The sequence below is a fragment of the Myxocyprinus asiaticus genome, chromosome 35, assembly GCF_019703515.2.
Source record: "Myxocyprinus asiaticus isolate MX2 ecotype Aquarium Trade chromosome 35, UBuf_Myxa_2, whole genome shotgun sequence".
Taxonomy (NCBI): domain Eukaryota; kingdom Metazoa; phylum Chordata; class Actinopteri; order Cypriniformes; family Catostomidae; genus Myxocyprinus; species Myxocyprinus asiaticus.
The window spans coordinates 12207556-12231997 of NC_059378.1; the positions used below are offsets into that span (position 1 = coordinate 12207556).

The 24442-nt window shown below is 43.1% G+C and overlaps 1 protein-coding gene across 1 annotated transcript in view; it reads right to left on the reverse strand.

Annotated features, from left to right (window-relative positions):
• cdh4 (cadherin 4, type 1, R-cadherin (retinal)) overlaps positions 1 to 24442 on the reverse strand; it is a 332586-nt gene that overhangs the window by 175193 nt on the left and 132951 nt on the right. The window contains exon 3 of the mRNA XM_051672704.1: positions 15470 to 15493. Within this exon, the coding sequence (XP_051528664.1) occupies positions 15470 to 15493 (24 nt within the window). The remainder of the gene's footprint in view (positions 1 to 15469; positions 15494 to 24442) is intronic.

The window sequence follows — 24442 nt, forward strand, 5'->3', positions numbered from 1 at the left end:
ACACACACACACACACACACACACACACACACACACACACACACAAACACTTACGCATGCGCACACACAGACAGAAGAATACATCTGTTTAATTTTTTTGTGTGAGTAAACTTAAAAGATGCATTGTGTTATCTCACTAAATTTGATGTTCTTGCCGACGTGGTTTGTGATTTGGCTGTTACGGAGCTGAAATGCTTCTTTGGCTCTATTTTCCCCCCGTCGTGCACCTGATGGGTTTGAACAATTTGCTCGGCTGGCAGAAAAAAGCATACCCAATCGGTAGATTACAGATAAAAGGCTTTAAAACCAGCCAACCAAGGCACTTTCTACTATAACAATTACACCAAGGCCTACCTCAGGTAGCACCAATTAAACTGTGTGTGTGAGTGAGAGAGAGAGAGAGAGAGAGAGAGAGAGAGAGAGAGCAAATTCCCATCTGTGACCAAACACCTGGACAGAGCATTTTGGAAACCTTTATACACAAAATAAACAAAACCCCACCCAAAAAAATTGCCGAGTGGCCGAGCGATGAGGGACGGCTGGGGGAGAATGATCGCAACCAGCTGGGAGAAGGATAAGGTGGAACCAGAGCTGCAGTTTGAGAGAGAGACACAAGAAGCCTGTCTGTGTAGGGCTGTCAAATTAAAATTAGAAATTCGATTATTCGTCGAATTTAACAAAAAAAATGCACACTTGAATGCTAAAACTGTGCATTCAAATTTTGGATGTATGCCAAGCACTGATGACGACTTCAGATCGATCACATTCTTGCGCTAAAAAAGGGTAGACACAGCACAACAAATAGAGTTTAACAGAAAGCAGGTGTCTCAAGATGCTTTTTAAAGTTATTTTTAATTAGAAACAGCATCTAAAAAAAACAGAGCTCCAGCTCGAGACGCTGAAAAAACAAAAACAAAGTAAAACTAAGACGTTCGTCTAGCGTAGTTTACATAGAAAATCAAATAGATGGTTGCAAAACCGTTCGTTGTGAGCAGCCTCTTACAATTGGTGGAGGTACTTGGCTATTGCGTCTTGCTCTCTCATAAGCATTTCTCAGATTAATTAGTGAGTTTTTTAAATGCTTTGTCAGGAAAGATGTTCAACTTGGAAATGTGTGTCTCGAGATTCTCATGTTCTGTTCCATTCTGTTGTGTTCCGTCTGATTGAACAGCCCATGGCCTGGGCTCATAGTCTGAGCCGCTTCACCGCCGAGTTCAGCCGAATACCTCTGCTATCTGGGAATATGCTACCCTACTTACAACTGTAATGAATAAAAAACAATGTGGTATTTTGCTGTTATTATGAAGCTCGAGTCTGGGGTAGTATATACTGTGGCATCAGTGCCAGTGTAACACCATGTTGACTGCCTATTGAAGTGTTTCCCCCTCTCATTTTATTTTTTTTCTTAACATTTGAGAATATGGACCAATTATAACTTTTTATTTATTTATTTTATGCACATTAGTTGAAAATGGAATGCTCTTTTTTTAACAGCCAGAAATGTTCTTTGCAATAATATAATGGTGATGTATGGTTTATGTATTTAATGCGCCTCTTGTGGACTAAGGAAACAACGTCAGTTTAAGAATCAGCTGACTTTAAAATTTGAATATTATTCTAATTTTGAAAATATTTAAGGTAAAACTTCGAATGTAGTTTTTCTGCCCAACTGACAGCCCTACGTGTGCATGTGTGTCTTTATGTTTATACGTAGCTGGCTGAAAAGCAGTGTGTGTTTTTGTTTTGTAATACACTGAAAAGTGTTTATTAAATGTCTGACGTGGATTGTTCACCCGGTCCCCGCTTCCTCTTTCCACATTGAGAACCTGATTTGCCAGTCAATTAAATCATTTGGACAACCCCTGAACACTGAAGGAACTCAAAAATAAAAAATCTTGTGGCTCAGATGGAATATGCAATGAGATGTTGAAACATGGCAACCCCAAACTGAATGAGGCCATTCTCAAATTATTCAGTTTGCTCTTAAAATCAGGACAGTTTCATGAGAATTGGAAAGAAAATCAAATCATTCCAATCTTCAAACAAGGCAACAAATTTAACCCGAACAACTACAGGGGCATTTCAGTGAGCAGCAACCTTGGAAATCTATTCTGTTGCATTAAAAATGACAGATTAACCCAATATCTCCAAAAAAAAAAAAAAAACAAGACTTTACACAACTGTCAAATTGGATTCATGTCAAAACAGAGAACAACTGATCATATATACACACTGCACACACTTATACTCAAACATATCCACCAAACAAAACAAGGAAAAGTATTGGGCTGTTTTATTGATTTAAAAAAAAAAAAAAAAGCCTTTGATTCGGTTTGGCATGATGGATTGTCCCTAAAAATGATTCAGAGTGGGTTAGGAGGAAAGGTTTATGATTTAATAAAGTATATGTACAAAGACAACAAATGCTGTATTAAAATAAACAACAGACAAACTGATTATTTCAGCCAGAATAAAGGGAGTTTGTCAATGCTGCAGCCTAAGCCCAACTTCATTTAATATGTATATCAATGAATTGGCCACAATGCTTCAAAACTCATGTAGCCCTGGACTCACACTAGAGGACAGAGAAATTAAAAGTCTTCTATAAGCTGACGACCTGTTGCTGCTATCACCTACTGAAGAGGGATTATGTGAAAGCCTCTCAATTCTATAAAATTACTTAAGTAATTGGGCATTACCAATTAACATGGACAAGTCAAAAGTGATAATTTTTCAAAATAAAAAATCGTCTTCAAGACAAAAAAATATGTTTTTGCACTTGGGGGAACAATTCTTAAAAATGTTACCAGTTACAATTATTTAGGTCTGAATATCTCGGCTTCTGGACAATTTGCCTTGACAATAAAAGACCTGTATAGTATAAGAAAATCACTATTTAAATTTAATCTCCCAACTAAACTGTGGCTGAAATTGTTTGACAGTGTCATCAAGCCCATACATATGTATGGCAGCAATATCTGGGGCTCAAAACATAAACTGAATAATGAATCCTGGGACAAAAGTCCAGCTGAAATTTTCCACCTTGAATTCTGTAAAAATATCCTGGGAGTTCACAGAAGTGCTTCTAACTTGGGCTGTCGGGCAGAACTGGTCTGATTCCCTCTTTTGACTGACATTCAAAAGAGAGCAAGTAAATTTTGGTTCCACCTGTCAGACTCTTCCCCAGAATATCACCATCACTGTGCATTTACACACAGAGCAGCACACCCAGAGAGTGATCCTTTACAGTATTTAGTGGACAAACATCAGCTGAATATATCAACTCAATTCAGGCAGGCAAAACTAAAACTAATTCAAAACAAAGCCCTAGAAAAATATATTCATCATTGGCACAGCAAACTCAAAGAAATTAACAAATTAACTTATTTCCCAAAAATTAGACAGAATATAAATTGGCATCATATCTGACCAAAATTAAAGACTACCATCACAGGAAGCTCCTTACGAAGTACCGTGTGAGTGAGCACAGTCTGGCTGTAAAGACAGGTCGGCACAGACAGAATGTCTCGGTTACTGTTGTAACCTCCGTTCCCTGATGGAGGGAACGAGACGTTGTGTCGATGTAGTGACACTAGGGGTCACTCTTGGGAGCCCCAAACACCTCTAATCTTTGAGAAAAGGCCAATGAGAATTGGCGAGTGGAATTTGCATGCCACTCCCCCGGACATACGGTTATAAAGGGAGCTGGCTCGCAACCACTCATTCAGGTTTTGTGTTGAGGAGCCGAGACAAGGTCCCGGCCATTTCAGCGGATAGTACAGCATTGTGGCAAGAGGGACACAACGTCTCGTTCCCTCCATCAGGGAACGGAGGTTACAACAGTAACCGAGACGTTCCCCTTCTGTCACTCACTCGATGTTGTGTCGATGTAGTGACACTAGGGGTCCCTATAGAAAAACGGCACAACAGCTGGACCGTGTTACGTGAACTGCCGATGCAGGTGTAAGCAAGCTGCTGCGTGTGTAATAGCAGATGCATCAGTCCACACGTAACCTCCCCCAACACCCCACAAGACGTCATGTAGTTCCCCACATCCCAGAGGGGGGGAAGCGACGTAAATAGCATTGGAGCAGGCTGCACCAGCTGCGGCCTTTTCTCTCTATGTTTTCTCTCCACAGAGAATTAGATTCGGCTGCGGCCATATAACGCTATTACACACACCGGGGACACATGTCTTTTCCTTTCCTATTCTTTCAGGGGGAAAAAGACCCCGCGGAGAACACATACTGCCCGAAAGGGAGGTAACATGTGGCAACACATGGAAGAGGCGTGGTGGTAGGTCCTGCCTGGAAGGGGAGGAGCTCTACAAACACAGTGACCAGGGGCAGAGAGTGCTCTGCTCAAGGGAGACGCGGGTCTGCCGACAGGGAGACTGTACCGCGGAAAATGCATCACAGGAGGTTACCGGAGTAACCGGCACCTGTGGAGCACCTATCCCAGTACAGGGCATATTAATACCCATAGTGGGTCCGGCTGCGAATTCCTCCGCCAAATTCGCAAGCCACAGGGCTAGGGAGGAAGGACATCCAGGGTTCACAGTTCGTGAACACGCATGGGAGAAGAAGCGCATGTCTTCGCCTCATGGAGGGGAAAGGTGCTATACGCAAGCGATACACCCGGCCAGCTGTTCCATATTACCAAACTTACCTGTTCGTACCTGACAAAACACGGGACGAAACCGGCTCAACCCGGAGATTGTAAAATCTCGCAAAGGTATTGGGTGTTGCCCAGCCCGCTGCACTGCAGATGTCTGCTAGAGAGGTTCCATGGCCAGCGCCAATGAGGATGCAAGACTCCTTGTAGAATGTGCTTGTATTCCTAAAGGGGTGGGCACGGCCTGGGCCTGGTATGCCAGAGTGATGGCATCCATGATCCAGTTGATGCGCCAACACAGCCATGGTCCTGTCCAGGAGCCAGCGGCTGTGTACCCATTGCATATGGCACCCCAGCCCAACTTGGAGGCGTCTGTGGTGACCATGACGTGTCCGGCCTCGTGGCGGGGGGGAGCAGGGGATGCCACATCGAGGAGCCTTGCTTCGTCTGAACTCGTGGCTGCGCTGAGGGGGCCCTTGAAGCACTTACCTTGCTCCATGTACCCGGAGGAGGGACTTTATGACCGTCCTCGTCACAACCGCCTGGCCGTAGGTGTGAGTGTGGTGCGGTCGGGCGCACGAAGGCGGGGGGCCCGTGTTCGCGACATCCAAGTCGCAGGTGCTCAGTGTCCAGTCGCCATGATAACGGCAGTTGTAAACACCGACTGTGTGACCCAAGGAGTGAGGAAACCGCTCTTTTTTGGAAATGTGGGCAAACACAAAACAAAAGGGAACATAAGTTCCCTATCTGTCACTCACTCGACATTGTGACAATGTAGTGACACTTGGGGTCACTCTTGGGAGCCCCAAACACCTCTGCTTTTTTAAAAAAAGGCCAATGAGAATTGCCGAGTGGAATTTGCATGCCACTCCCCCGGACATATGGGTAAAAAAGGATCTGGTATGCAACCACTCATTCAGATTTTCTCTCCGGAGCCGAGTGGTTGTATTCAGTGCACTGAATTCAATTCCTTCCAAAGACGCACATCAAAACTGCTGGATTTACGGCGCATTTCAGCAGCTTCTCCCCCTCTGCACCCGTTTAGTGCAGAGAATGCCCCTGGGCGCTTCGGCAGAGTGAAAATAAGAGAGTATATTCTAAAAGAGTATATTTTCATTCACAAAAAGAGCGGCACACACACGGAACATCTTTTTAAAGATGCCTTTCCGTTTGTGTGTTATTCCTGGTTGCGGTCGTTATCTCTCCGCTTCTGATGGCCACGATCGCTGTCTTACGTGTCTAGGCGCTGCCCACGCAGAAACATTGTCATGGATGGGTCATGTCCTCATTGCGAGAACATGACCATGGCAACGTTGAGGTCGCGGCTTGCTTTCGTAAACCTACGGGTTTGAGGCCGCATCGGGTAGCACTGGGGTCGATTTGGGGACATCAATGGGACCACCTCCGCCGGGTATCCCCCCACGGACCCCCCATTCCCCAGCATGCTCGCTTTCCCCGATCGGGCTCTCGCTCGAGACCGCCGGCTCGTCTCAGTGCGAGTTCAACTTCTCATTCAGAGCTCGGGAAGACAATGAGTTATCGAGCGCAGCATCGGAGAGCGGGCTCGTCCAGTCTGAAGTAGAGGCTTCGGCTGGGCTTCCTCCTTCGGGAACGGTCACCCAGTCTCACGCCGATGCGGAAATGACAGACATGCTTTCCCGGGCAGCCGAGAGCGTCGGGCTAGAGCGGAACCCTCCAGTCTCCCCTGAACTCTCATGGCTTGGCGATTGGTTCCTGGGCTCGGGGCGCCACTCACGGCCACACCCCGCCCCCGTTCCTTTCTTCCCAGAAGTGCATGAGGAGCTGACAAGATCGTGGGAGGCACCTTTTACTGCCCGGTCCCGGTCTTTCAGCTCCCCCGCTCTAACTACCCTCGATGGTGGAGTGGCCAGGGGGTATTCGGTGATCCCCCAGGTGGATAAGGCACTCGCGGTGCACTTGTGTTCGCAGAGTGCCGCCACCTGGCATGGGTGCCCAAAGCTCCCATCCAGGGCCTGTAGGTTTTACATCGTCCCTGATGACAGTGGCCTGCGGTGCCACAGCACTAAAAGAACTGCACGAGGGTAGTTCTGACCCGGGATTTATGCAGGAACTGCGCTCGGCGTCCAAACTTGCTCTCCGGGCGATGAAGGTCACGTCGCGGTCTCTCGGGCAGGCGATGTTCACCCTAGTGGTCCAGAAGCACCACCTTTGGCTGAACTTGGTCGATATGGGAGAGGCAGACAAGGCACGGTTCCTTGACGCCCCTATTTCCCAGGTTGGCCTGTTTGGCGACACCGTCGAGGACTTTTCCCAGCGGTTCTCGGTGGTGAAGAAGCAGATGGAGGCCTTACAACATATCCTGCCCCAGCGCGGCTTAAGACCCCGCACCCTGTCTGCTCGTCGCCAAGGGCTTCCTCCTGCAGCAACAACACCGGCTCCACCACAGCCTGCCCCCATGGCCCGGCTCTGGCATGGAGCTGTGGCACAAACAAGCCCACACGGGATTGTTCCAGTGGACTGCGGGGACAAGATTCCTCCTCCCCCCTCCTCGGCCAATCTTATGGTGGGCAGCAGGAGCCAGGTAAGTGCTTCGATGTCCCTGGACTCAGCACGGCCACAGGACTCGAGTCCCCTCGACGTGGCACCTCGAGCTCTGCCCCACTGCGAGGCCCCACCCGCCGGACATGATCATTCCCTAGATCCCCCTCGCCCGGAGTTTGGGCGCATGGCTTTCCAACCCGTCGCGATGGCTGACCCGGACCGTCCGACTCAGCTACGTGATTCAGTTCGCCAGGTGCCCGCCCAGGTTCAGTGGCGTCCGCTTCACCTTGGTGAAGGGCGAGAATGCCGCTACCTTGCGTGCGGAAATCGCTACCCTTCTGCGCAAGGGCGTGATCGAGCCTGTCCCTCCAGCCGAGATGAAGAAGGGTTCTACAGCCCTTACTTCATCATACCGGAGTACTGAATGGGGCTTTGCACAGACTCCCGTCCAAGATGCTGACACAAAAACGCACTCTAACAAGCGTCCAGCATCAAGATTGGTTCGCGGTGGTAGACCTGAAGGACGCGTACTGCCACGTCTTGGTCTTACCTCAACACAGACTCTTCCTGCGGTTTGCCTTCGAAGGCCAGGGGTACCAGTACAAGGTCCTCCACTTCGGCCTGTCCTTGTCCCCTCGTGTCTTCACGAAGGTCGCAGAGGCAGCCCTTGCCCCGCTAAGGGAAGTGGGTGTCCACATCCTCAACTATCTCAATGACTGGCTAATCCTAGCTCACTCTCGAGAGTTGCTGTGCGCACACAGGAACCTCATGCTCTGGTACTTCAGCTGACTGGGGCTTTGGGTCAACTGGGAAAAAAGCAAGCTCTCCCTGGTTCAGAGCATCTCTTTTCTCGGTTTGGAGTTGGACCTCACAAACGAGAGCGTGCAGTCGGTGCTGAACTGTCTGAAGGCGTTCAGACGGAGGACAGCGGTTCCACTGAAACTTTTTCAGAGGCTCCTGGGGCATATGGCATCCTCAGCGGCGGCCACAACACTCGGATTGATGCATATGAGACCGCTTCAGCACTGGCTTCAGACTTGAGTCCCGAGATGGGCATGGCGCCACGGGACACATCGCGTGACCATCATTTCTACGGGCAGGGGTTCCCCTAGAGCAGGTCTCCAGGCACGTCGTGGTTACAACAGACACCTCCAAGATGGGCTGGGGCGCCGGATGCAATGGGCACATAGCCGCCGGCTCCTGGACTGACCCGCGGCTGCGTTGGCACATCAACTGCCTAGAGTTGTTGGCAGTACTGCTCGCCCTGTGGAGGTTCCGGCTGTTGATCCAGGGCAAGCACGTGTTGGTCCGGACGGACAACACAGTGGCGGTAGCGTACATCAACCATCAAGGCGGTCTATGCTCCCGTTGCAACTCGCCCGCCGCCTCCTCCTCTGGAGTCAGCACTGCCTCATGTCGCTATGAGCCACTTACATCCCGGGCAACCTAAACACCGCAGCGGACGCGCTGTCACATCAGGTTACCCTCAGGGGAGAGTGGAGACTCCACCCTCAGGTGGTCCAGCTGATTTGGAGTCGATTCGGTCGAGCACAGGTAGACCTGTTTGCTTCCTGGGAATCCTCCCACTGCCCACTTTGGTATGCCCTGACCGAGGCACCCCTCGGTATAGATGCGCTGGCACACAGCTGGTCCCCTGGACTATGCAAATATGCGTTTACCCCAGTGAGCCTACTTGCACAGACCCTGTGCAAGGTCAGGGAGGATGAGGAGCAGGTCGTCTTAGTAGCAACCTACTGGCCCACCCAGACGTGGTTCTCGGCTCTCACGCTCCTCGCAAAAGCCCCCTCCCCCCCAACAAATTCCCCTGAGGAAGGACCTTCTTTCTCAGGGACAGGGCACAATCTGGCACCCACGACCAGACCTCTGGAATCTCCACGTCTGGCCCCTGGACAGGACGTGGAACACCTAAGTGGCCTACCACCCATGGTGGTAGACATGATCACTCAGGCTAGGGCTCCCTCTATGAGGCACCTGTATGCCTTGAAGTGGTGTCTGTTCACTAAGTGGTGTTCTTCCCGACGCGAAGACCCCCAGAGATGTGCAGTCGGATTGGTGCTTTCCTTCCTGCAGGAGAGGCTGGAGGGGCGGCTGTCCCATCACGATGCAGTAGATGGTAAGTAATTGGGGAAGCACGACTTGATCATAAGGTTCCTGAGAGGCGCTAGGAGGTTGAATCCCTCCAGATTGCACCTCGTCCCCTCATGGGACCTCTCTGTAGTCCTTCGGGGTCTACAGGGAGCTCCCTTTGAGCCCTTGGAGTCAGCTGAGCTTAAGGCACTCTCTTTGAAGACTGCCCTCCTGACTACGCTCACTTCCATCAAAAGGGTGGGGGACCTGGAGGCGTTCTCTGTCAGCAAATTGTGCCTGGAGTTCAGTCCAGGTTACTCTCACGAGACCCCGACCAGGTTATGTGCCCAAGGTTCCCACGACCCCTTTTAGGGATCAGGTGGTGAACCTGCAAGCGCTGCCCCAGGAGGAGGCAGATCCAGCCTTGATGTTGCTGTGTCCTGTGTGAGCTTTACGCATCTATTTGGATCACACGCAGAGCCTTAGAAGCTCCAAGCAGCTCTTTGTCTGCTTTGGTGGACAGCGGAAAGGAAGCGCTGTCTACAAACAGAGGATCGCCCACTGGGTCATTGACGCCATTGTGATGGAATATCAGGCTCAGGACATGCCACCCCCTGTGGGGTTATGAGCCCACTCCTGGGCCCTGGCCAGTGGCGCCTCTTTGGCAGACATCTGCAGAGCAGTGGGCTGGGCAACACCTTTGCAAGGTTCTACAATCTCCGGGTTGAGCCGGTCTCATCCCGTGTATTGGCAGGCACGAGCAGGTAAGTTCCGAGACAGCTGGCGGGGTGTACCGCTTGTACATAGCGCCTTTCCCCTCCCCTGAGGTGAAGATGTGCACTCTTGACTCCCAGTCGTGTTCACAGACTGTGATCCCTGGATGACATTCCTCCTTAGCCCTCTGGCAGTTTGCGGAAAAACTCGCTGACCAGGGCACACAGCAGTCTGCCCGTCACACACCACTAGTTCACGTAACACAGTTTAGATAGTTGTGGCGTTTTGTATAGGGACCCCTAGTGTCACTACATCGACACAACGTTGAGTGAGTGACAGATAGGGAACATCCTGGTTATTTTCGTAACCTCCGTTCCCTGATGGAGGGAATGAGACGTTGTGTCCCTCTTGCCACAACGCTGAACTACCCGCTGAAATGGCCGGGACCTGGTCTCAGCTCCTCAGCATAAAACCTGAATGCGTGGTTGCATACCAGCTCCTTTTATACCCGTATGTCCGGGGGAGTGGCATGCAAATTCCACTTGCCAATTCTCATTGGCCTTTTTTCAAAAAAGCAGAGGTGTTTGGGGATCCCAAGAGTGACCCCTAGTGTCACTACATCAACACAACATCTCGTTCCCTCCATCAGAGAACGGAGGTTACAAAAGTAACCAGGATGATTTACCTCCCGGCCCTCTACCAGGGGATGGAGAGGTCTGGACACCAGCTCCATGGTAGCAGCAGACATCTCCATCCCTGGGTCGTTCATCACAGGGGCGCTTAGGAGTGTCCTAAGGGGGGTGTCAGCTTTCTGCGGGGGCTCTATGCTGGGGCCGAAAACTGGGCTCGGGCTGTGGCGGAGCCACCTGGGCTTTTGCCGCTACAGGGGGATGCCCTCGGTGAGCAGACGGGGTACGGGATCTTGAGCGTGCCGGGGAAAGATGTGCTGTATCGCCTCAGTCTGCTTATTCACCGCCAAGAACTGCTGGGCAAAATCCTCGACGGTGTCTCCAAATAGGCCGATCTGGGAGATGGGAGCGCTGAGAAAGCGAGCCTTGTCAGCGTCCCTCATCTCGACCAGATTCAGCCACAGGTGGCACTCCTGGACCACCAAGGTGGACATCGCTTGCCCGAGTGCTCGCGCCATGACCTTCATCACCCGGAATGCGAGGTCGGTCGCTGAGCGCAGCTCCTGCATCACATCAGGATCAGGACTACCCACGTGCAGCTCTTTCAGTGCCTTGGCCTGGTGTACTTGCAGGAGGGCCATGGCATGCAGGGCGGAGGTGGCCTGTCCAGTGGCACTGTAGGCTTTAGTCGCCAGAGACGACGTAGTCCTACAGGCCCTGGAGGGGAACGCCGGACGATCCCGCCAGGTGGCGGTGTTTTTCGGGCAGAGATGCACCGCAACCGCCTTATCCACCTGAGGGATCTCCGCGTACCCGTGGGCTGCCCCGCCATCGAGGGTAGTGAGAGCGGACGAGCTGGGAAGTCGCACGGGGCACGGCTGTGAGCGGCAACCCGAGCCCAGGAACAAGTCATCTAGCCGCGAGGGCTCAGGGGAGGGTGGAGGGTTCCAGTCCAACCCGACACTCGCGGCGGCCTGGGCAAGCATGGCTGCATTGGCCTCAGACTGGGCAGACCCGAAGGTGGCAGTCCAGTTGAATCCTCGGCATCCGACATCGCCAGTGCACTCTCCGACGCAGCGATCGAGGAAGGATGAGAAATATTCAGACAGCATGATTTTGCAGTGGAGGAGAGCCTTAGAGACAGACCTAGAGACCACTTGATATTTGACATCTCAAATGTGATATGCTAATCTGAAAAGAGCTTAAAGAAACTGTTCACCCAAAAAGGAAAATTCTGTCATTATGTACTCACCCTCATCATGTTCCAAACCCACATGACTTTCTTTATTCTGTTAGATAAAGGGAAAATGTTTTCGGGATCTGGGCTGTTGAGCTTCAAAATGACAAAAAGCACCATTACAGTATCATAAAAAGTAGTCCATACAACTTGTACACTATATTGCAAGTCTTTTAAATCCACTATGTGTGAAAAACAGACCATTATTATTAAGTTATCATTCTATTAAAATCAGATTGTGTGTTACGTTTCCGATTGCGAGTTTGTATATGGCTTGAATGTCAGTCTATCACAAAAAGCTACCATACGGCTTTATATGGCTTCAGACTTGGAATATAATGCAATTGTCATATGGACTATTTTTATGAAACCTTTATGGTGCTGGGCATTGTACAGCTCAACAGCACTCGGTCCCCATTAACTTTCATTATATGGAAAAGATTGGCCAGTACATTCTTCAACATTTCTCTTTTTGTTTTCCATAACAGAAAGAAGGCCAAATGGGTTTGGAGTGACATAAGGGTGAGTGAATGATGACATAATTTTCATTTCATGGTGAACTAACCCTTTAATACCTGACAAGGAAATTGGAAAATAAAAAAAATAAATAAAAAATTACTATATTTTAGCAATATAGTCAGTGGTTTTGAAGCTGTCCCTGGAACAAACAAACCACAACAGAAAAAGACCCAAAAGAGAAGGGAAACGGTAATGAGAGGATGAACAGCAAAAAATACATAAAAAATAAAATAAAACAAATAAATAAATGTAATAAAAATAAAGACTGAAGAGAGATGATATAGGAAATGTGTGCAGTTTTCTCTGGGGTAGTGAGCTATGCATAAGCTGACAGCTGTAAAGCGTTCTGTCATCAAAACCACAGAGTGCAGCCAGTCCCACACAAAAGCCAAGGACACAGAGTTCTCCTTCATTCACTCTTTCATCTTCATTCCTCTATCTCCCTTAAACTCCCCTCCTTTTCTTCTTTCATTCCTTTAGTTTAAGCCATCAACCGGTATTCATGGTGAAGAATGACGGGGTGAGTGACGGGGGAGAGAGAGAGAGAGACAGAGAAAAAGAGAGAATGAGGTAGAAGCGAAATTCTGCGAAAACATCCATTCAAAGAATTTGTTGTGTGTGTGTGTGTATGCATGCACACACAATATACAATATGTATCCATGGGTGTGTTTCCAAAGGCTGCGTTAACAAAAAATAAATAATAATAATAGTTTACAGAATTTTTAAAACAATGATCAAAATGCTTTCATTTATTTTGACAGATAAAAATAAGTTATCGGTTCTTTTGTGTTTCCCTATATCAGATACATTCCTACAGTAAACTATGCTAATAGGAATTAGAAGTGACGAAAAAGGAAATAAAAGAGTCCCTGTACAGACCGGAAAAGAAAATTAAGAGAAGGGTAGGACAAGTGTAGTGCAGTGGAATAATTAATAGGATATTGTTCATTAAATCTGTTGACCGCAGTGTCTATTGTGTTTTTCACATTGTGAGAGCAGAATAGAAAGAATAAAAGAGTGATATCGTATCAAATACCAAGTGTTACAATATTTTACTGAACAATAATAGGGAATCTTGAAGTTTGTTATAAATGCAATGTTGTAAAATTTTCACTTTCAAATCAAAGGTTTTCATAGCCGATTTAATAAATAGAACCTGTCAGTTTCACAAAACTCATGATTGTAGGTTGAAAATGAAAACAATGGCAGATGGGTCAGGTTTGGCAATCTTTGTAGGGTACAAATGAACATCCCCTACATTGTGGGAATAGTTCACCCAAAAATGAAAATAACGGTCATGATTTGCTCACCCTTATGTTGTTATAAACCCATGACTTTCTTTCTTTTGTGGAACCCAAAAAGGAGATGTTAGGAAGAATGACAGCCTCAGTCACCATTCACTTTAATGGATGGAAAAAAATAATCAATGAAAGTAAATGGTGACTGAGACTAACATACTGTCTAATATCTCCTTTTGTGTTCCACGGAATAAAGAATCTCAAACGGATTTGGAACAACATGAAAATGAGAAAATAATGACTGAATTTTCGTTTTTGGGTGTATTATCCCTTTAATAAATGTATACTAAATGGACAATATAATGTTGAATTAGCTGAATTTAAAAACAACAGATGACAACTGAATGTCCCCATCAGCATTTAAAAACAAAAAGTGTGCACTGTATACATGTATAATGTGTTTTTCGAATACAGGAAGAGAAAGAGAGAATACAGCCACTGTATGTGTGTGCACATGTGTTTATGTGTCTTACCACCTCAGCTCTAACCAGTTTGAGTCACACTCATTGCTTAAGACAGGAGGTGTGTGTGTGTGTGTGTGTGTGTGTGTGTGTGTGTGTGTGTGTGTGTGTGTGTGCGCATTTGTGTAAAGCAGCTGGAGGAGAGTAATGCCTGCTGTCTAAACAGTGACCATTACCATTACTATTGTCAGGATGATGTAATCTACATCTTTCTACATCACTTCAACCATATGGCCCCTTCCTTCGTTTACTCTAAAACCACACAGTGTAAAAAAAAAAAAAAAGATTAAATAAAATAAATAAAAATTATCTGGTAAATCATTCCCTTTAGAAACAGAAGCAGCTTTTCAACGTTCTTTTGAAGCTTTTCAAAGCACTTGCATTAGCCATATTCTGATCCATTATGGTGCATTTGCAGAATTCTTAAAGGGCAGCACGCTATTTGTACCAGCTTACCCGTCTGAATAAAGAGCACTGGAAAGAAAGTAAATATGCTGGTCTGGAAATACAGCGCCTTCTGGCCTGAACATATCCTATTCTAGTGCAATGTGCAGAGTAAACGAAAAACTGGACCCAGTGCCATGTCTTGTTTCCAAAAAAAGCATTGTGAGAGAGTGTGCTTTGAATGCAAAACATATACAGCCTGAAATTTACAGGATTGCCCTTTAAGCACAGAATCTGCAAAGCTTTTTACTTCTTTTCTTATTTCTCTCTCTTCCTCTCTGAAAGGATGCAGAAATGGTCAGTGCAGGTGTTATTTTCTAGTTGGCCCAGCAGCTCTGCAGGTGGACAATATGCTTGTCTTGCAGTCCATTATATGCTGCACATGCGCACACCTGTGAACTTTGCAATGCTCATAACACTCCATTTTGTTAAGAACAGGGTGCAATTTGAAGCTCTATCACAGTGTAACTTCAATAGGAAAAACACACTTTTAAAGATTACCCCCCTCTGTGTCAAATGTAAATGAAAAAGGGGTTGTCTGTGTGGTGCAACCTGGGGCGGGCGCCTCATCTTTGACAAACAGCCAGACTAAACACGTGTGAAATATACAACAGAACTGCAAGGGGTGATTGACCAAAGTGAGTCGAAAATATCTGAATGAGCATGCTGGGAAAACGTGCCCTCTTTGAAACTCCAAACCAAGGGAGCAGGGGTGAGTCTTCGGTAATCACTGACAAATATTGGGTTCTCTGTGTCAGGCAACACTACAGAAAGTACACACGGTGAGTTTTAAAAAACATCTGCTGCCTAAGCGATGCTCAGTTTGGACAAAGTCACGCTCGTTTACCGACCAACTTTGCAAAACAAAAATGAAATTTGAAATGTGGCACATTCAGACTCATGCAGAGTTTTATCAGGGAACATATTTCCATAGTACTTACCATGGCCAGATGACAGCAGGGTATCTATAAGTGAGAGAAAACAGAGAGACGGTTAGAAGCAGAACATTTACAAACAACACAGACATCAGCAAGTACACTCAGTCCTCAAGGATTCAGTACAACAAGCAGACTATGACATGAGGAAATGTAAGGACATGTTAAACGTAGCAAAACACGTTCAGACATCACAAGAGCAGGGAGAGATTCAATTTATAATGATATTGCTCTCATTAGGGCTGGGAAATATATTTAATATTTCAGATATATTTACCAACATTTTGCTGGTTATATAAAATTAAGCAACATCATGACAATTGCAGTGTTTTTAAAGGGATAGCTCACCCAAAAATGAAAATTCTCTTATGATTTACTCACCCTCATGCCATCCCAGATGTGTATGACTTCCTTTCTTCTGCAGAACACAAACAAAGATTTTCAGAAGAATATCTCATCTCTGTAGATCCATACAATGCAAGTGAATGGTGGCCAGAACTTAGAATCTCCAAAAATCACATAAAAGTAATCCATAAGACTCTAGTGGATCAATCCATGTTTTCTGAGGCTATATAATAGGTGAGGGTGAGAAACAGATCAATATTTTAAGCCCTTTATACTATAAATGTCCATTTTCACTACCATATTCTTCATCTTCTTCTTCTTTTTTTTTTGGGGGGGGGCAATTTGCATTCTTCATGCATATCGCCACCTACTGGTTGGGGCTGGTTAAAGGTGGAGATTTATAGTAAAAAAGGACTTAAATATTAATCTGTTTCTCACCCACACCTATCATATCACTTCCGGAGATATGGATTGAACCACTGGAGTCGTATGGATTACATTTATGCTGACTTTATGTGATTTTTGGAGATTCTGCTCACCATTCACTTGCATTGTAAGGACCTACAGAGCTGAGACATTCTTCTAAAAATCTTAATTTCTGTTCAGCAGAAGAAAGAAAGCTATACACATCTAGGATGGCATGAGGTCGAGTACATGATGAGAGAATTTTCATTTTTTTTGTGAACTATTCCTTTAATGTGCTTTTTATTTTGGCCTAGTTTTTTTAAAGTAAAGCATGAGAGCATTAAGAAAGATGTTTTGATTTTGTTACTCTTACTTAATAACCAAAATGGTGTTAGAAATGGTTGCTAAATATGATTCATTTTCATGAATCAGTTTAAACTATCCTTTTCAGTGAATAGAAGCAACACTCAAGATTAAAAAAACATTTGTGTCAACACTCATTTCTTTTTATTTTTTAAATTTTTTTTTTTTACAGAATCTCTTTGCAGCCTTTTTTGATATATGAAAATGTTTTAAAAACATATGTAGGTAAACACTGTTGTTTATTATTATATATTTTAATATTGCCAGATTTAAATGAAAATAATTAAATATTCTTGTGTTAATTTAATGAAAAACATGATTGAAAACATGATTTTTACAGTTTTTTATAACTAGGTATAAAAAGTACCTGCCACCCAGTGCAGCAATTTGCACTCCAATAGTCTGATGGATATTTAAGACAAACTGTGCCTCTAGTGTTGCTGCAGTGGCGTGGAGTGTAACAACAGTGTTAAAATGCTTTTTTCCACGCGTACGACCCGGGTTCTAATCCTTCTTATGACCAACTTTTTCCCATTCTTTTTCCTGTCTCCACTCTTAATATTTCCTTTAATTCTACTTATAATAATAAATAAAAATGTATATACAGGTTGATTTCCTCACAGTGATTTGGTCACCGTTAACGTCGGGGTGTTGAGATAAAGGTTAAATCCAGGTTAAATTAACCATGGTTTCACTATAGTAATATTGTAGTAACCATGTTTTGTTTTTTTGTTTTTTGGAAGCCATAGTTTTAATGCAATTCACCTACAGTTATATGGTCTTAATATAGTAATCATGTTACATTTTTGGTAACTTTGATTTTACTACAAAATACCATGGTGATACTATAGCTACTGTAGTAAAACCATGGTTAATTTTTTTAAAGGGTTAGGGTTAGGTTTAGGGGTAGGGGCTGGTGTAGGGTGGGACTCTAAATAAACAAAATAAAAATGCTGCAGTGATTCTCCTATAATGTATGTTAGTATTTTATGCATCTAACACTATTTACACTTAGTGCAAATAACCGCTGCCTTTCTCTTTTTAGCAACCAGAGTCCCTTTTCACTTTCTGTGCAAAATGGGGAAAAGGAATCTGATTTTCTATGAAGCAGCCCAATGTTGTGCAGCTTCTTCTGGTTGAAAAAAACTTCCTTCACCTCTTGAGTATGAAATCAATGTTTTAAATCATATAGGAAAGCACATAAAGGACTTCAGCAACATGGATAAATCACTCAGCAAGCACACACAATTCGGAGTGCTGCAGGTCTTCTAAATAATGTCTTGGTTGTTCTTTTATCTACATGAATACAATTTTCTCATTTATTCAGTATCTCATCCCTCACTGCTGCAAATTTAGGCAGTTCCTCTATGCTCCCTAAGGCTCACACAGACACATTTGGCACACAATCTGGGAATTTTGGCATGGATGCAGACTCCAACGCTGTGTCTGAACTCTCACCCATGCCTAAACCTTGTAGCGCTCACTAGGAGATGACTAACAATCACTGTTTCGATTTCAGACTCCCAGCACGTGTTGGGCAGACTTAGCCAACTGTAAAACATTAAGGAACTTGCCTTTACCCCAAACAAAATCTTAAAACTAAATACTTTCTTCATTTGAATAATTAACTAAAAAATTCTCAGCCACTGATGAATCATTCAGGAAGCAGACATGTGTTTTAATGTAAGTTCAGTTTAGGAGCATCTGCCTGAAGAAAACAATTGTATAAAACACTTCCAGCATTCCAAAGACCCACTCAGCAATTCCTGTCTATACACTGTCTCTTCCCCTGAGTCACGCAGTCACTATTCACACAATATTAAGCGTGTAAATCATTCTCACCATATGCCTATGCAAGCATTCTCTCACACATCTCTGAACAGAAAGGTCATTGCAATGTATGCCTCTTTTTGTAAATACAGATGATTTAGTTCATTGTTCAGTGGTGTTTATGGTCAACGCATGCCGTATAAAATACTCAAACTAAAGGCATCGCCAATGTTTCTTATACATAAATCCTGCAAATAAAGTTTCAGGAAATATTTCAGTGTTTAAGTTATTGTCATTATTTTCAGCGCAAACACGCACCTTTCTACATAACTTATTTTAGATTTGCCACTTTGTCACGAAACTATTTGCCTAGTGCAGTTAAAGCTAGTGTGTGCAATCTTTTCCAGAAACATTTTTTGTTATACTGGTTGAAAGTCTCTTCACATCCTGATAGCAATCAATAATTTAAGCGGTCTTAAATATATATATATATATATATATATATATATATATATATATATATATATATATATATATATATATATATATATCTTCAGTGGAAGGGACAGGACTAAAAAATGATCGACCAATCATTGCATTTGGTCCGAATGTAATGACAGGATGTCCTTCCTGTCTGTCAATCTATATTTGCATACCGCCGCACAATTTGTTCGCGCAGACAATCACACGTCATCAGCGTGGGTTCCTTGACGCTGTGCAGAGCGCACGCGAGAATGGAAGGCGAACTGCAGCTACCTTATGTCCCTCCTGAACCACCAGTAAAAGGAAACCGTTGCAATCTATTCCACCAATACGTCTCTCCTCCTGGTGCTTAGACTCTGTTCTGTGTGTGTGTTCATGTGTGATAGAGGAGGCGTGGCTTTGGAGACACCTCTGAAGCGAAGGCAGGCTCTATGCTTTCAAAGCTAGCTTGCTAACTGCTAGCCTCTCTGGATTACACACCCTAGCTTTAATTAAAATTGCACCGTGAAAATTGCATTTCAACACAGACATACTGACCATGTTTGCACCATTACCTAATTTGCATTATTCCATTAATGAAACATGTGCCAAAACAAGACAGCAAGTATGTGCAAATACATTGTGGCCACAATTAATTCTTAGTGAATTCCACCCCGGTTTGTTTCAATTCTCATTTTGTGACGGAACCACAAAGTCTCCAAAGATACTCTTCACACATTACTAATTTCATTGTTATAAATCAACCGAATACAGACCAATGTAATTAAGATTGTGCAGCTAACAAACAAGCAAATGTATTATGAAAATGAGAATCCATTTGAAATTCAAGAGAAGAAGTAATGCACCCATCACAGTTCTGCTGGGTCTTGTTAAAACAAGCAGAGTGGAGAGAACGAAAAAGAAGAGGATTTATAAGAAACATATTTACCAACAAAACACTCCCACAACAAAAACATGAATAATTCATTGTGTGAATGGCAACAGACAATATTCTGTTCCACATGGAATTCTGCATTAATTGGAATGAGAGTAGTGAAAAGTAGAAATTTCCATGTTCCTCCATGTATTTCTTGCTACTGGAGAAAAAGCCGGAAAGTTGGCTTCATTCAAGTTAATTAGTTGTATGATTATGAGAAACAATAATGGACTTCATTGTTTTGTGCCATTTGTTTGTTTTGATTAATTATTACTAATGGGTTGTGTGCAGAATTATAATGAAGTAAAACACTCTTGATTGCTTAAATGAGCCGAAGTGCACTGCTGAGGGTTTAGGCTGTTAGAAGCAGTGACAGCTTCCAGACAGTGAAAACAAACATCAGACTGCAGAACTGTTTGTGCTCTGGTTTAAGCATTGCATTTTTTGAGCTTCACTAGAACTCTTACAGCTGAGTTTTGTTTTCTATGCTTGAACATAAACAAATTGTTTTAATTTATGTTAAATTAAACATAAATGTATTCATTTTTTTGACAGGAGAGTTAGGATATAACAGGAAATGATGGAGAGAACAGGGCAAAAAGCAACCTGGTCTCACAGAATCAGGATACTATACCTAAACATTTGCAAAATGAGTTTTACATGGCTTATTGTACATATCGAGGCAGTATCCTGGTGAAATGAAAACTAGAGGTGCTACAATATCAATTACTTTGATTCCCTTTCACACAAATCACAAGTAAAAGGGGCACATTATCAGTTCATAAACACTTACTTTTCACCCTGTTCCTCACACAATGCTATCTTTCGACATCTACAAATTTTTACTATAGTGCATGACTTGTAAGTCCAGCAGAGTATGCAAGTCGACACATGAGTCGAAACCACAAAATGATGCGGTTGCTTCAGAAATTGCTTTTTACATGTCTTTTAATAGCTTTTTATGACACTATTGGTGAGGTTAAAGATTTAGGGTAGGGAGGTTGGTTTTGTTGATTTAAAACTTAATAAAGCATTAACCTTGAAAAACTCATTTGTTTGTGGGGAAAATGTACATGCTTTTAGCACCACAAAGTGGCAGGCCTGGGATCAATGTCGTTTTCACGTATCAATAATCGGAAGATTTTTTTGATGATTATTGATATACAGGTATATCCAGATTTTTTCCCCAGATATAAATAGGGCTGCACATTGTACAGTAGTCTTTGTCTTTTAAAATACATTTCTCAACACAACTTTGGTAAAGTGTGAGCGGCAGGGTTAATTAAAGGGGGTCACACACAGGATGCATCTGGTGGATGACATGGCGTGCTCTAAAATTCGAAAATATTATTTTCTATGAAGGTACATACACAGCTTGGGCTCGCCGTCTCTGGACTGGCTGTTAAAAATTCTGCAATGGCATGGAGCTCAACTTGCATAGTTTTCCATTAACTTCAACCCAACTCATTATCAAAGAACCTAGATTATTTATGCTAGTCATTATTGGATGATATATGGTCTATCTTTCATAGAGCCTACACAATGTATTTTCAGTTACAAGTATGTCTTTTTGTTGTATGACAGCTTGAATGAAAGACTTATTCAATGCTACATACAGGGAAATTGCATAATAAATGTCACAATTTTTAACCGTTCATTTTGCACAGTTACACCAGTTTTATAACTTTCAAACTCATCAACGTCACTTTGTTCATTCTTGAAGAAGTACAAAAACCTTTGTAAATTTGGATTGCCATCAGCTTGTAATGTGTGTGTGATACCTGTGTCTTGTTCTTGCCATGACCAGCTTCAGTAAATATTTTGTGCCCCCTTGTGGTCTCCCAAAGCTATTACGTCAGACTACATTGAATGGAATACAACTGGCAGTGCATTGAAAGCACACAAAAAATGTGGCTTCTAATTTAAATGTCCGCTGATGTTAATATATCAATGCCTCAAAAATGTATAGATAAAATAACGCTCTGATCAATAATCGATATATCAATATTTTATGACATCCCTACAAAGTGTCTATTTTACCTTGAAACTGTTGTGATACATGTAAGCAACCACACATTATTATTTACAAAAACTTTGAAAATGTCACATTATTTTCATAAAATAAGGCTGGCACACAACACTTTCTCTCCCTTTAATGAGACATCTGAGCTTGTTTGTCTATCACACGTTTTGACAGTCCTAACAGCAAATGTATTCATAAACAAATCCAATTAGGATGTTTAACAACAGTAAAGTCATAGGCACATGTATATTCTGCTAAGTGCAATCCACAGAAATTCCTATGCTTCTGTTTTATATGTTTATAAACAAAAACATCTTGAAATGTACCACCTGGAAACTGTTCAAGTAAGAGTTTGCATACTCAAGTGGAATCACTGCTCACTTACTTTCTGTGGAAAAATTGTTGTGGTTAAATTGTGATAGAATAAACCAGGCTTTTGTCTCTTTTTGACCACCACATGTAGGGTCTAAGTTTGATCTAACTGATGTCCTAAGTGACCAAAGAATAACAGCCAATCTAATAACCAGTCCCAGTAGCTCTGGAGGCTTCAGTCATCTTCTCATATCTCTCTAAGCCTTTCCAGTTGTGGGTGCAGCCTCTCACAGTCATGTGACACACTATAAAAAGAGCTAATATTCTGTAGGTGTGACTTGGTTAAATCCAACTGTAGAGCAGATCAGGAGGATTTCACACATTCAGCGAGGTAATAGGAAACACAGTCTCCACAAACACACACATATACTCACAGATGTGGCAGAGGTAGCAGAACAACAGAGGGATGCACGTACAGCACAAACAGATTGTGAGGGTAATTAAATTTCCTGCTACCGCACTGAGGCTCAAATGGTCTCCATCAGTGGTTCAATCAGCGGCTGCTTCTGTAATTTCCCCAGCTGGACTCTCACATCGTCTCGCACATTGAAGGGATGCACCCGGGCCAATGCTTATAATACAGCGAAATACTCAAGTACAGAACTGCCACTTAGAACACTACAGTAGAATGCTGTGATAAGACAGGACATGGTCTGTTATACCTGTTGTTGCTAAACAAGTAAAGACACAACTGAAGGTATGGACCCTTGTCACACTTCCAGGTTTGGAATGTGGAGGTAAACTTCTATAGACCACATCAAATATCATTTTTGCTTTAACAGCAAAACAAATAAAAAAATAAAATAAATAAATAATAATAAAAAAAAAACACTATTACGCTTCCATGACTTTCTAAAAAAGCAAAATAAAAAAAAAATAAAAAATAAATAAAAAAAAAAAAAAAAAATTGAGTGTTGGATTACAGCAGTAAGAATAGGGAACAATTTACTGTAAATTTCTCAGCTACTGCATTTGAAAAAACATTATAGCAGTGTTGACTATTTTTTTGTTTATTATTATTATTTTTATTATTAATGCCAGGGTATTATAACACACACACACACAAAAAATGTTATAATTGTATACTTAATTAAATATATATAAAAATGTTAACTAGTTTACGCTGCTAAATAAGGCAGAAACACGTAATCCCAGTCTGTGAAAAGGGTCCATAGTGTTACAATAGTTACAATTACAATTATTGTATAAAACAGTATAATATTTATTCAAATGCTGCTCTTTATAATGTTTTCTAGTTTTATTGTTGGTAATTAATGTAAAAAAAAAAAAAAAAAGAAAAAAAAAAGAAAATGCTGTTTACTGCTGTCACCCTAATTGAGATCATCATTTGATTGTTATGTGCTACATAAGAATTGAGAGAGAGAAAAAGAGAGAAAAAAAAAAAAAAAAACTTTTTTCAAAAGGTTAGCTTGGATGATGCTGAACTAATTTATATTATACATTAAGTACTGTAGTTTGTAGCTTCACAGGCTACAGTTTCAATATAGCTTTATGCACACTGAAAAGTATATTAGGCCTACCATAGTGCTAGACATTTGCGGCATACAATGTAGCACTGAAGTACTATTACCACATTCAGAGGACATAAGCTAGGAATCTTAAGAATTACATTTATAACAGGATTAAATTGCTACATCACAGTGCAAACCACAGTATAACTTTCAGGAACAATGGTTTCAAAAAATACTGCAAATGTATGAAATTATAGAGAGGTGAAGAGTCATTCTGGCAAGGAGAGCTGAAGATTAAAAATTATTATAATGCCACATGTACAGTGCCACAGGGACAAACGTTTCTGACAGTACAAAAGTTTCTTGGACATTCTAAAACTACTGAAAAAGAAAAGTGCAACTTTATGGCCTGGAATCATGGGGTTGTAAAAGCCACTGTTGTGGCTAATGTGTATAACTAAAATAGTACAAAATCTGCTGTAGTTCATCCAAATACTAATTTATTCAGCTGCATAGAGACTAATAACAGCCTTATGGTCAAATGTAATACACCCTGATTCTCAGCACAATGGACTAACTAGACACAACTGGTGCTGATCCAGACTTTTAGTTTCAATAACTTCTACAAATTAAGATAATGTAGACATTTGGCCATATGGCTTCCTGATTTTTGGATGAAAGTAAGCACAAATTCTTGCAAAGCTAAGATGCTCATAACATGCCTGCTTTGTCAAGGGCAAATTAATGCAATGCTTGTAAGACATTATTCTTTTTTGATACAACACTGCTGATGAACAATATTTATAAGCAAATCAACTGAACCTCGTGTT